The sequence below is a fragment of the Arthrobotrys flagrans genome (assembly GCF_004000055.1).
Source record: "Arthrobotrys flagrans strain CBS H-5679 chromosome Unknown unitig_1, whole genome shotgun sequence".
Lineage (NCBI taxonomy): Eukaryota > Fungi > Ascomycota > Orbiliomycetes > Orbiliales > Orbiliaceae > Arthrobotrys > Arthrobotrys flagrans.
Genome location: NW_027137556.1, coordinates 5,211,246 through 5,224,948, shown reverse-complemented (window position 1 = coordinate 5,224,948; position 13,703 = coordinate 5,211,246). Strand labels below are relative to the sequence as shown.

The 13,703-nt window shown below is 41.9% G+C and overlaps 4 protein-coding genes across 5 annotated transcripts; 3 read left to right on the top strand and 1 right to left on the bottom strand.

Moving 5' to 3' along the window:
* Positions 1-4,071: 4,071 nt before the first annotated feature.
* On the bottom strand, positions 4,072-5,775 carry DFL_009557 (uncharacterized protein; the record flags this gene model as incomplete). Its single annotated transcript, XM_067639463.1, has 3 exons — positions 4,072-5,064; positions 5,115-5,663; positions 5,722-5,775. 3 exons carry the CDS (start codon positions 5,773-5,775, stop codon positions 4,072-4,074), a joined length of 1,596 nt encoding a protein of 531 aa, XP_067487251.1.
* A 417-nt stretch (positions 5,776-6,192) lies between these two features.
* Positions 6,193-7,035, top strand: DFL_009556 (uncharacterized protein; the record flags this gene model as incomplete). Its single annotated transcript, XM_067639462.1, has 4 exons — positions 6,193-6,387; positions 6,440-6,500; positions 6,586-6,722; positions 6,784-7,035. 4 exons carry the CDS (start codon positions 6,193-6,195, stop codon positions 7,033-7,035), a joined length of 645 nt encoding a protein of 214 aa, XP_067487250.1.
* A 1,055-nt stretch (positions 7,036-8,090) lies between these two features.
* On the top strand, positions 8,091-9,626 carry DFL_009555 (uncharacterized protein; the record flags this gene model as incomplete). 2 transcript variants are annotated; one of them, XM_067639460.1, is made up of 2 exons in its annotated part: positions 8,091-8,836; positions 8,902-9,052. In XM_067639460.1, 2 exons carry the CDS (start codon positions 8,091-8,093, stop codon positions 9,050-9,052), a joined length of 897 nt encoding a protein of 298 aa, XP_067487248.1. The 2 variants fall into 2 exon arrangements, with proteins under 2 accessions (XP_067487248.1, XP_067487249.1); XM_067639461.1 differs by having other exon boundaries at positions 8,091-9,626.
* A 1,036-nt stretch (positions 9,627-10,662) lies between these two features.
* DFL_009554 (uncharacterized protein) lies at positions 10,663-13,395 on the top strand (the record flags this gene model as incomplete). The annotated part of the gene is made up of 17 exons (XM_067639459.1): positions 10,663-10,665; positions 10,718-10,938; positions 10,995-11,184; positions 11,235-11,258; positions 11,321-11,420; positions 11,479-11,517; positions 11,585-11,778; positions 11,848-11,881; positions 11,940-11,969; positions 12,029-12,085; positions 12,445-12,456; positions 12,546-12,759; positions 12,840-12,860; positions 13,030-13,038; positions 13,101-13,208; positions 13,279-13,295; positions 13,388-13,395. The coding sequence occupies 17 exons, from the start codon at positions 10,663-10,665 to the stop codon at positions 13,393-13,395; spliced, it is 1,281 nt and encodes a 426-aa protein (XP_067487247.1).
* Positions 13,396-13,703: the final 308 nt, after the last annotated feature.

The following is a 13,703-nucleotide window of genomic DNA, read 5'->3' as shown; positions in this document are numbered from 1 at the left end:
GATTTTAAAATTATTATCGGCTTACTTAGCACGCGTCTTGGTGGTGTGGTATAGTGGTGTAGTGCTGTACCTGGAAGCGCTGGGTTTTCGTCTTTTACCATGCGTGTAGGTTCGATTCCTGCCACCACCCCCTACAGTTCTGCCTGTTTATCAGTTTTTATGATTTTTTCTGACAAACAGAGCAAAACAGAAAAACAGTTGTCCTACTACACTAGAGCAACTGAATAAGGTGTATTTAACATCTTTAGACTATTTAAACTTTGTTAAGAGTCGTGCCTTAATACTATTTATCTAATCAACACTTCCCTCTTTAAAAGTCGTACCTAGTTAACTTAGAACAATTTATCAAATAATTCTCAAACAGTAGATCTACTACTATAAAATAAACAGTAGTCTGGTAATGTAGTATAATAGTATAGTGCTATACCTGAAAACGCTAGGTTTTCGTCTTTTACTATACGTGTAGATTCGATTCCTGCCACCACCCCCTACAATTCTGCCTGTTTATCAGTTTTTATAATTTTTTCTGACAAACAGAGCAAAACAGAAAAACAGTTATCCTACTACACTAGAGCAACTAAATAAGGTGTGTTTAACATCTTTAGACTATTTGAACTTTATTAAAAGTCATGCCTTAATACTATTTATCTAATCAACACTTCCCTCTTTGAGAGTCGTACCTAATTGACTTAGAACAATTTATCAAATAGTTCTCAAACAGTAGATCTACTACTATAAAATAGACAGTAGTCTCTGTAAAGGACGTGTATAAGTACATCACAATAATAACAGTACTAGTAGTTCTACTACTATAAAATAGACAGTAGTCTTTATAAAAGACATGTATAAGTATATCACAATAATAATAGTACTAGTAATCTTATTACTACTTATATTAAAAAGAGTGCCTTATAATAACACTCTAATAATAGGACTTCTATCTATAGAAGTATAAACTAAATAGACCAATCTAAAAAGAGATTTATTTATAGTATAAGAAAATCTAGAAATCTAGAAAATCTATTATAGATTATAAGATTCCGGAAATAAGTAAAAATTCTCTTCAGCATTACACTAAAATTAGTGGATAAAAATGGTCAGACTCACGACATTATTCTCTTATAAAAGAGTAGAAGCCGAGATTGTAAAAAATTAGAAGAAGTCTCAAATTACTATACAAAAATCAAAAATATTATAACAGTATTCTTCATGTCTTGTTTAATATGAGGTGCGAAAAATCATGTATTTAGAATAAGTATTCTTCAAACCGCCATAACCGAAAGGTTGCATGCGTGTATGATAAATAAATAAATAAATTAGCACGCGTCTTACCGAATTAATCAGGCAATCTTTGAAAATAATATACGAATAGTAATACGCGCATACAAAAAAAGAGACTTTATATCTATACACGCATTAATACGCGCACATAATATATCATATACAACATTAAGAGGGAGGGTTAGTAATAGAGATAGTAATCAAACTAAAGCACATTAACAGTAAATAACAATAACAATAAAAAGTAAAAAGATATTAGTACATTAGGTTACCCGATTATATAGTTAGAGATTTCCTCCACAATTAAATATAATACGTAATATAACTACTAAGCTTACTAATCGAGATTTTAAAAAATGTTAGATAAGAAAATTTATACAATAATATACAGAACTACATTCTGCTTACTCACGTACATTAAATAACGCTTGAGTAAAAGTCAATAATTCAGCTTCTATTAACAAATTTTATCAACTATTTATAGAAATCAAACGGAAGTATAACATTATAGAAAATATATTATATAATATAGATAAAAAAAGATTTATTATAGATACTGTTTAATTATCAAAAATAGTAATTCTATTAAAATCTAAAAGTTGGTTTTTAAAATAATATAGTAATCGCGAATTAGTTACTATTATCGAATATATTAACGCGCGCAATATTATTCTTTCTTTATTCATTATTTTCAAAAACACCTATTATTAATTCAACTAATATACTAATAATATTAATTAATTGATAAAGGACTGGTTATTCGCAACCTCACTCAATAAATAGACAGACAGAGACTTAAATATTTAATAACTAGAATAAGTATTTAAATTAAAAATAAAGACTTCCGACAACTACACGCACATACTGCTATTAAATGGTCACGACAGTTATATTAATACAAAATTCATTAGCTATTATATTCAGAAGAATATCATTACTTTATATTTACTAACGCATAGTACACATCATCTGCAATCATTAGATGTTGGATTCAATACAGTGTATAATAAACAATACAGCAATGCTGCAGATAATACTTTACGCAATAACATTACTAAAATCGATAAACAGCTATTTATTAAGCTATTAGCAGAGGCTAGAGAGAACACTATTTCAAAAGATTTAATTAAAGCAACATAACGAAAAGCGGGATTAGTACTATATAACCCAGAGAAGATTCTATCTAAATTACAATATAATAAGACTGCTCAAATCGAAATTCTAAACTTAGTCATAGAAACACCAGCACGTCTTTAAGCCGTTCATAAAGCCGTTACCGAAATTTTTACACGATCTAGCCACCTACTTAATTCACCAACCATTAATAATATTCATTAATTGGGCAGAGCGACAGAGAGAGCCATAAATAAAACTATTATATTACAAGAAGCTAATACCTAATTGCGTGCTACTAACAAAAAAGCCTCACAAATTAGACGTGGTAAACTAAAGCTTACTAGTGCCCGTATTCTAAATAATCAGAAGATTAGTGAGCTGTAGCAGAACAAGGCTATTAAATTAGATGCTAAGGGTACAAAACCTAATAACATAGAACCTAGAAGAGGCTGTGATCATCCCCATAGTAGTGGTAGTAGCCGTAGTAGAGGCCGTAGTAGAGGGTATAGTAAAGGCCGTGATAAAACTAGACGTCCTCGAGATCACCCTCGAAAAGGTGCTGGGGGGGGTAGTACACAGGGTACTGGAGAGGACGCTAAGAAGGATAGTACAAAAGATAGTGCAGAGGATAATGCAGAAGACAGTGCAGAGGGTAGTGCAGAGGATAGTATAGAGAATAGTACAGAAAATAGTGATTATATAGAAGAATAGCAGTAGTAGTGATAATGGTAATAAAAGGTTAGATTAAATTACAGCGCGGCGCTGAGATGTGGTAAACAACACATTTCATAAAAACGCCCAGTTTTGAGGTTTAAAAATTAATATTAATTCGAATATTACATGAAAATTTCTGAAAATTTAATATATTATTCGTTCTAGTAATTTCTTTCTTGTTTAATTTTTTCAAATTTTTTTATGTAATATTTAATTTATAATTAATTTTTAAAAATGAAAATTTGTTGGTCCTCTTCCCGATGTGGTCCGCTTCCCGATAGAAATCGTTATAACCATTTATTATTTAATAATAATGGTATTATTTTATTAGAAAAGTTCTTAAATAAAACAAAAATTGCACAAAGAAGCAATAAAAATCCAAAAAACAATTTATTTATAGGATAGGGAAACCTAGAAATCTAAAATAATTAAATATATTTAGTTAAGAGATTATAAGGTTCCGGAAATAAATAAAAATAGTCTTAGGCATTACACCAAAATTAGTGAATAAAAGCGGTCAGATTCACGACATTGTCCTTTTCATAAAAAGGAGAAATACGTAAGAGATAAGAAGAAAATCTCAAAACACATAATAAAAATAGAAAAAACAAAAAATAAGACGGTATTTTTCATATTTCATTTATTACATATTTTAGTTTTCAAATAAGGTGCGAAAATCATGTATTCTAATTGTTTCTTCAAACCGCCATAACCGAAAGGTTGCAAGCGTGTATGATTAATAATAATAATAATAATACTCTAAAACCTTAGAAGGTTGGGAGAAAAAGATGGCTTTTTATTCTTTATTACTCTGCTTAGTAATAATCGCGTGAATGTAGTTTATTATTACGCGTTTGGTTTTTTAAATTAAATTACAACCGCCCCCTTCTGCTTTAAGCACGCCAAGCTGAACTATTTAACACTAGCATTTTTCTCGGGGTTCTATCGCTTTTTTAAATTTTATATATCAAATACCCTGCTATATGAGTCATCGTAGGCGCTGTATACATCAATAAGATTGATTCGATGCCCTCTCCAGTTCTCCAACTCTTTCCTGACACGCTGGGTTAAAAATATTCTTTCTTGGTCTTTCTGCGATGTTACAGATGGGCGCTCAAGAATACTTTGGTTTTGCGTAGGGTTCCTTGCTACAGCCCGCAAGTCAACATCAAGGAAGTTGTGTGAGTTCTCATCTGCTAGCACCTGCCTCCAGAGATGATCTGCTGAACCGGATTTGTTTCCACCGGTGCCCTCTTGGGACTGGCGTGTGTTTTTTACTTCTCCATCACCATCTTCTCCTTTCAAACGGGGTGCTTCTGGTGTTTCCATGTTGGTGGGTGGGCCTGCTTTGGTAAAGGATTCATGTAAGCTAGATTTCAACTCAGCCAGCCTCAACTGCATGCCCGAGTTCTCTCTCTGAGCATTAGCTAGCCTCCTTTCTATATCCCGGTACTTTGCCTCCATATCCCTCTCGGAGGCCCGCAATTCTTGGTTCGATTGTTTAAGTTGGTCCACCGTTGATTTCATCCCATCAAGTTTTTTGTTCAGCTCGATTATTGTTTGCTCTTGTACGCGAGACTTTTCTTCCCATGCCGAGCTTTTGGCGTTATCCGAGCTCATGGATTCCGTGAGCCCATTTAATTTATTGTTGAGATCGTCTGTATTTTTTGTGGCTGTTTCGAGTTCCGCCTTCATCGAATCCACAAGAATCTCTAGACGGTCACGCTCTAGTCTCAGGCTGTTTTCTGATGAAACCGAAGCTTCAAGTGCTGCTCTCGACTCCGACAGCTCTACCGACATGCTCTCTATCCGTTCTTCTTGCTTCATTGCTTCATTGGGCCCGGGGGAGCTTAGGGTAGAATCTCGCCGTATGTCAATGATCGTCTTGTCCTTCTGGGATATCTGTGACTGGAGGTGCGCTATTTGACGGTTCAACGACGCCACTTCTATTTTCTTTAATATGTTAGGACGAAGCACTGCGGGGGTGAGAGTAGTTGGCATACGAGAGCGCTGACTTCCCCAGCTCCTTCTAACAATGTAGCTTGCTCCATTCCACTCTTTTCCTTGAAAATCTGTAATTCCTCCGAGATCGACGCTAGATCCTCAAGCGCCTTGTCTCTGTCAACCATTGCCTTGCTCCCTTCTTGAGCTCGGATTTTTAGGGCCTTTATTTCATCAAGTAACAGTTGTTTATCGGCTCGTAATTTGTCGATTACAGAAGCTTGTTTCCGGTATATTTCGGGAAGCGTTTCTAGCAAGACCTCGCCGGTAGCGCTATGAGACTCTGGTCGTCCATTGTCCGGATGGGCTCCGGCCAATTGCTCAGCGTCTTTACCCTTAATAGCGCTCTCGCCATCTTCAAGAGCTTGTGCCGGGCCCGTATCTGCGAGGTCTTGCCATCCCGCATCGTTCCCACCGCTTTCCGTAGCAGTAGTAGCTTCATGGTGTGATGTTTCTAAGAGAGGGCTGTTGCTTGATGTGGGCTCCTTCTGTAGCGTGGTGCTGCTGGACGCCTTCTTGTTTGGCTGCTTCTTTCGCTTGAGTTCTTCAAACTATCGTGACTATGGTCAGCATTTCCGTGAAGAAGAAAGTGTCTAGAAGGGTACAGACGCGCTTCCTAGCCGCAGCGAGCTTCTCGGCCTTCTCGTTTTCGGTGTCAGCCATTCTCTGTGTTCGTTAATTGTTATCGATTTTGTTGTTCAGGTGTGTTCCAAGTAAGTTGGACACCAGATCGCAACTTATACGAAGGGTTCCTTTTCTTTCTGTTCTTTCTTTCCTCTCCTCCTTTCCTCCCCTCTGTTTCTAAAGTATCGAATACTCTTCCGAGGATGGGCTTTGGTGGGTATTGAGGCAGTGGCGCTACCAATTCTATGGTTTTTTTTTTGGCTTGCGGGGGATCAATGATGGACCTTGAGTTGTCAATTTGGTCAAATGTTCGAACCAAAGGGTACATGTGTGGCCGAGAGCAGCATAAGATTCAAATACGAAAAAACAAAAAGAATATATTTCGTTCATTCCGTCACTTAATACATCGCCGACATCACGAGAGCAACCAGGGACATGAATTGAGCATCCGACAATATGCAGAACCAAATGCAATTCCATGGCCAGCAACCCCACAACGGTGGGAACCCGGCTCTTCTCAATCTTCTCCCGAATTCAGGTCATCAAACGGATCTCAACCATCTCTGGACACAGTTGCAGGAGCTCTCTCAGCTGCTCTCCGTCAACAGAGAAAGTGCCGCCAAACTCGTGCAAAAGGCTGATGAAGCGAAGGTGAGTTTATTGGTAGTTTTACGAGGATTGAACATCGCTGATAGTAGAAAAGGCGAGGACGGCTCCAGAAGAAGGGGGCACTCATCTGCGAGATGCTCAACATGAAAATAACGGCAAGACCTCAAAACAGAATTTTTCTTCAAGCGGATGATAACGACCGGATGGAGGTGTAATTGTATCTAATACCCTGCTTCATAGATGACCTCCAATCCCAAAACCGTATACTTAGAAAGGAAAACGCTACCCTTCTTGCGGAAAACGAGGACCTGTCCAGTCTGGTAAACGATTACGAGTCGGTGCTGGAAAAGGTTTTGGAAGGCTTGAGAATCTTCATTGTCTGTATACCCGACCGATGTTCTGCCTACCAATTTCACAGATATTGACAAGTGGTCACAGCACGAACAATCGATATCAACCATCAACATCCACCAAAGCTATGCAAGCCAGCTTGCCATAGAGAGGCAGGTCAATGCGGACCTTCGTCAGGAAGCCGCAGAATTCCAAGCACGCCTTGCAAAGCTGGGGGCTTTCCTCCGGATGGCCCACGAGAACGAGAGTTCTTTGGGACCTGATATTGTGATTGAAGAATTAAAGGCCGAGAATATGGCTCTGCGTGATGCCTTGGGGGTGAGGCTAAAGGAAATGTAATGTATGCTCTTACGTGCTGAAAGTTGGTACGTTTCGAACCAGTTTCACGGAGGGAGGAATTAACGAACCAATGAAATTGTATAATCAACCGCTTCAGACGGACCCCCTTGCTTGGGGATTCCCTCGAAGACCAATGGAAATGCAGAATTCACCAGCTTGGCGGATTCAGCATGGGTGAAATTACCTGGTTGGGCTTAGAAGCAGAAGGAAGATTAAAACCTTACATACTGGATGTGGTAGGATACTAAAATAGATTCTGCCCAAAGTCGATTTGGCCCGTTCGTTCCCCTTTCTGGGACGAAGAAAAAGGGTTTTCCCTTTGAGCCAGAAAAGTATTGAGTATTCTGACAGAGGACTCCGTGCCCGCTGTCTTATCCCTTATTTCTGCCAACCTCGAAACACCAACCCTTCCCTTCTCTTCCTCTTCCTTCCCAACTCTTCAATCTTAAGTCTTCTTCTCTTCCTTTCCACTTCACACCCCTTCAGTCCTCTGTGGTGGGTTATTTTACTTGCGACGGCTGCTACATATTCTCTTTGACATCTATCTCTTTCTACTTCCTAAGTACTGTACCTCTTACTGCCTGTCGGTTACTTTCTTCTCGCTCAACTACCATTCGGGGCGTTACATATTTTTCTTCTCTCCTTTCAAAGCAATCAAACCGTCCACAGTGTGGAATCGAATCGCCAAAAACTCTGCCTGCCTCATTCTCTTTCCTTTTTTACAATATAAACAACCGCGTCGGACCCCCTCCCCAATTTATATATTTATATATATATATATATTTATTCAGAGACATATCATATTCTTGAAGCATATCCTCTTCCCTCGACTACCTACTTATATAACAGACATAATATCATAACTTGATTTCGCCTGTGGCGGAACCCTAGACTCATCTCTTTTCCATCCTCCAGCCTCCCGCGAAGTTTTTATCCCGCACAGGCCGCTTCACATACCTATAATCTTCTTACCCCTCTTCCATACGCTCTTTTAACGACACCAATACATTGCAGGACTAACGATGCTGAGCATCGACGCTGGCCGACCCGCAACAATGTCCTATTCTTTCCAACAACACCAACTTCCTGGCAACATGCTTGCCAACGGCTTCGCTGCCAGTCGAGGCAAGCCAGATGCTGTGAATAAAATACCTATACCGACGCTTCCCACGATATCGGCTTCATTGTACGATGACCCGAATGCCCTCTTCCCCCCAACTCCAACTGCACGCTCTTCAGGTCGAGCTCAACTGCTCGCTGGCCTTCGCACGGCCCCTAAAACGCCAACCGGATCCGAACACCCTGGCATTAGCCCCCTTGATGGAGAGTTTCAAGGTGAATCTATCCAAACTGGAGCCGGAAATTTGAATTTCTTGATGAATAGAAACGAACGAGCCTTCGGACATGACTTTCCAAAGCACCAATCGGCACACTCGGCGCATCTACACGCCGCAAGATCCTCTCTTCCCCAAGACCACTTCAATAATATTCAATTCAGTAACTTCGGAGGCCTTCCGACTCCTCCGACTTCGTCTCACTATATCTATCAAGGGGATCAAGACTATGAGGCTAGGGCGTACGCAGACCTTTTAGCTCGGAACATATCTCTAGCACAGCAGCAACAGCAACATTTTATCCAACAGCTCAGGTTAGCACAACAGACCCAGCAACTACAGCAAATCCACCAGCAAATGCAACCCCTTCAGTTACAATCCGCGGTGTCACAGGCTCTTGGGACGCCTCCCATCAGCCCCGCTATATATTCTCCTACGGTGTCCAACCAATCCCAAGTCCACTCGATGTATAGCCCTAATGCTCAGGTAAACGTTCAGAGCTATGCGTCGCAACAGAACCGACCCAAGCAAGGAGGATTCTCTGCTCTGGAACAAACGTCCTTGACATCGATGACCTCGCAACTTCGAATTTCCCCTTCACCGCCTCTCACGAGGTCCGCGGCCCGGACCCCTTCCTCAAGATCAACCCCATCTCCGACGAAAGAATTCAACGCTCAGGATAGGGTCATGACAAAGAAGACCCCCAGCCCACCACCGGCATCTACGTCAACGTTCCGTCGTGGCCACAAAAAGTGCATATCCCTTTCCGGCTGCAGCAACATGAACCCGGCGCTAGATGGAGGACCGAAGACCTCGATTCCAAGGCTATCGGGGGTTCCATCCACTCCTTTGAATTCGACCTTCGGTGGGCGCGGTGACCATCCCATCCGTCAACCTCGTGGCCCCCCTGCACTCGAAGAGGTTGTTGCAAAGCCCACCGCAAAGCATGAAGGCAGCAAAAACTTCTCTTCGCGCCAAAGACGAAGAGCTCTCACAAAGTTGGTGAATGCTGGACTTGAACGCCGGGGGACCAAGCAGGTCGGACCGATGTCTTCTATGATGCCTGTCTCTGAGCATGACACCCCTGAGTATGCCGGAGGAGGTGAGTCTGTGGATCACATGACACGAAAGGATACCCCTCTCGAGGCCGCTTCTATCTCTCGTCCTGAAGGTAGGCGTACACCAAGAAGAACGGGTCTCGCTGCTCCCCATTTGGCTGCTCATAGCGCGGAGAAGAGACGGAGTGCTGTTTTTTAGACTGGTTGATTCACCTTGGTGGTGATGACGATTCAAGCAATGTCTGTACAATGGATGATATGTGCACATGTAGGAAGACTAATGCACGTTGATACGAAGAACCTTGAAAGTTTCTCTTTCTATTCTGTTTCCTTTACTCTGCTTTACTAATTTGGGTATCGTTGCTGCTGCCGCCGAAGCACTTGTATTTCGTTTAAAATTATGTCGTCCTTACCTTTTGCCTCATATTCTGGCGGTGCTTTTTGTTCCCAACTGGGCTTGGAAACGCTACCTCACAGTTCCTTAGCATTTTAACTGCAGTAGCCACCTAATGTTGAACTTCCACTCGTGGGGAGATACAGAAATTAATTGACGAATTATTATCGTGTTAACACAAGTACACCTAATCCTTAAAATGCATGTGCTAGTGTAGAGTGGCTACTCGAATATGCTTACAACTCTGTTGATCGAGAGTTATTCCGAGTCGCTTGTGCAGAACCAAAGGGGGCCGCTCTTTCTGACGTCAGGGCGTGGGGCCGTTGACGAAACCATCCCGATTGCCGTTCTGATAAGCCAGCTCCAGAAAATCCTAATCATAATCACAATGCACGACCACCCCGATGCCAGTATAAAAAATGCAGTCGGACAGTTGGTTATCCAACATAACCAACTCTGCAGTTTGCACACAGGCGAGGTATATCGGCCCTTTGTTTTATAGAAAGTTATTTATATGCTTAACGATACTTTTTTTCAAGTACTTATAGAAATCATAGGCAGGTGTACGAATACCCCAATTACGACCGGATACCTATTTGCTGCCAACGGGGTAGTATTTTATCTTTATCGACATCGAGGGCATAATTGAGTCACAGCTGCCCCGAACTCTTCGCATCTGAAGGCCCAGGCTCGTCATTCTCGAGAATATGTCGGCAAATTTCACTCGAAGCCCTCATGGACCTGAGGTGCGAGCTAGTTCACTTTGGTGCAGAAGGTACGCCAGAGGATAGCGCATCCCCAGAGGGGCCGAAGACCGTCGCAAAGAGTAGTCCTTGCAGTGATGGTAGGAATAAGCCGGACGGTATGGTTTGGGGGTGGGATTGACGCTCATACAGGGTCTCACGCCGGTGTTAGCGGCTGATAATTCCTGTATCAAAAGGGAAGAGTTCGAAGAAGAAGCTGCTCCTAAGGATTCTAAAATTGAGGCCCTCGAACCTCAGGTTCAAACCACCGCCAGAGGGTTCCCCGGACTACCGAATAATCCGGCAGATCCAGACCTAGAACCACCAAATCCCACCGCCGCCAATAACCAAAATTCGGCTAACAGGCCATCGAAGTAAACCTGTGACGTACAAGCCAGGTGTTCTTGCAACTTTGTTGAAACTCTCCCAGAGCTCGGGACCTAGACCTCCTTACAAACCCCAAAGCGGAGTCCGGAGCTGTAACCCCCTCGAGGTGGTACAAGAATAGTCATGATAATACCGCAGCCATTCTGGCCGGTGCTAGTTTACAACTAGGTGGCGCATATGCGGGCTCTGGTGGGCCTGAGGAGGTGTCTATACGTCATAAAGGCCTCGACCCGGTAGGGCGCACAGCGGAGGGCTAACTAATGTTTTGGGTCGTTTCTCGAAGGAAGAAAATGAAGATGAAATAAAAGTATTAACCACAAATATTCCCGTGGCTCCCATTTATTCTCGTATTAACCCCGAGGTTCGCAGCTACGGTATCATCTCGCACACATACTCCATAAGCAAAAAAATCTGCTTCAGGTCTGCAAGGCACTCATGCTGTATGGTGCGCCAACTCACCGCCTTGGAGGTATATATGTGAGTGCATATTTATATCCAGGTATTCGAGTTTTAACTTTTACTCCTAGAGTACCTCAAAATGTCCGCCCGAGTTCTTGACGTGGAAGGTGAGAAAGCACCACTGGTTCAATTTCATCGCAGCAGGGCTTTTGATGGGCTTTTGTCGAAAACCAGGGCAATTTTTATATCTCACAGGATGCATGATCATTTCGTTTGACGATTCTTCCACACACACACACGAGCAACATGCAGCTCGTTCGAGTCACGCCAGATTTAAACTTGGGGAAACTTCAGGACGTTCATTTGGTTTACAAACAAGCAAGTCAAATCGCATTTTCTATACTTTGATCCACTTGCTAGCATGCGAGGTTTTATAGATCTTTCGACTGTTGAATTTGCGAAACTAAATCTTGCGTAGGTTGTTCATGATGTTATAGGTGTCGAGGAAGGCATGGTTCAACTTCAGAAGCTGTAGGTAGGCCTGTGCCGTACGTTTTATCCGAACAGTCGAAGTAACCTGTATCCTAAGGCTTGATCAAGGTCCTCGGTTTGCTGTCTGGTATGTGGCTTTGCTCTATTCATGGGCAGTGTATAGCAGCTGATATACCAAATGTAAAGGCTTCAGGTTTTTGGTTTATGGGGCAGCAAGTGCTTCAGTCGGACCTCTTTTCTCAGGTCTATATGCCCATACGTTCAAGCAATAGTTCCGAGAGTCCCCTTAGACCGGGTTTTTTTTTTGTCAGCTCGATTAATTATTTGCCGATTTGCTTCCTTTTGGGTACTATCCTTGGTGTTTTAGCCTTGGTCGTAGCCCCCAGATCCACACTTTATGTATGCGAGATATCGATAATATTGCACCCTTTATTGAAATACGTATGCTTGCTAACTATCGTTCGGAGACTAGTCCAATGTTTTTGAAATCGTAGCGTGTGTAGTAATATGCTTCCTTGCCCGGGCGTTCGGCTCCATCCAGGGAGGTTCGATTTTTTGTTTCGCCGGGATATCCCAAGCATCGATTGCATTGATTCTACCAGGCTACGTCGTCTGTGAGTATCTATATTGTGGTTATCTCCAGCTGTCTCCGACGGGCGTATATATTGGATGTGTGGAGGTTAATCAGACGAGTTAGGAATAGTATGTGGTGTTTTGGAACTCTGGTCAAAGAATCTCGTCGCTGGGTCGGTTCGAATGTTTTACGCAACCATATATTCCTTGCTTCTCGGGTTTGGGATCACGATTGGGACGGCGCTTTATGGGGTAGTAGATTCAAAAGCGACTTCGAGTAAATCTTGCTTGAATGTCATGTCGGACTACTATAAGTTCTTGTTCGTCCTTGTTTTTACGCTTTGGTAAGTAAATCTGTGTTCATTGCAATTGATCACCTCCGCTTGTGGAAGCTCACTCATCTGGTCTGAATGTGCTCAACTAGTGCAAATGGAAGCAACTTCCCGTGAGCCTAGCTATCAGCATATCAGGTTTTGCTGTAAATTTTTTTGTCACCGGGAGATTTCCCACGAATTTCCAGATAGCCAACGCTTTGGGGACATTTACAATTGGGGTGATTGGTAATCTATATTCACGGTTGTCACACCAAATTGCGTTTACATCAATTGTTCTAGCAATTTTGTGTGAGTTTCCGCCTCTCTACGGGGTTGGGGTTTAAAATTCCCATGCTGATGTGTTTCCAAAGCCCAAGCGCCTTCGGGCCTTGCTGCACAGGGCGGGTTGATATCTGGGCTAGATTCGGCGGATTCTCACACCAACAGGACCGCGACGACGAGCCCCGAAGCCCTCCAGAGTCAGTTTAACATCACGATAGCAAATGATCCAAGTGGGGATCGGGATAAGTGTGGGTTTATTTTTTGCAGCAATCGCAGTCTATCCCGTAAGTACTCACTTTTTTCTTTTTTTTTTTTTTCTTAAAGAAATAAAGAAAGGGAAAGGCAAGAAAATACTGATGGGTATGAAATTGGCTAGTTTGGTAAACGCAGGTCAGGACTATTTACTTTCTGAGGTCTTAGAGTCTTCCAGGATAAGATGTCAGTGGAAGGGATGAAGATAACCTGGAGAACCCCTCCCCCCAAAATAATGATAATAACAACAAGTAAAATAAATGAAAAATAAAAAGAAAGAAAGAAAGAAAGAAAGAAGGGACATTCATACATACATTCTATATAGATTCGGATAAAATCCTTGCCGGATTAAACACTTTAACCGCGTCTTTCGAATTAATTGGAATGAGGCTCGTGCCTTTTCTTCCATTCATTTGAGTCGAGCTTTTATTTTGGGGTTG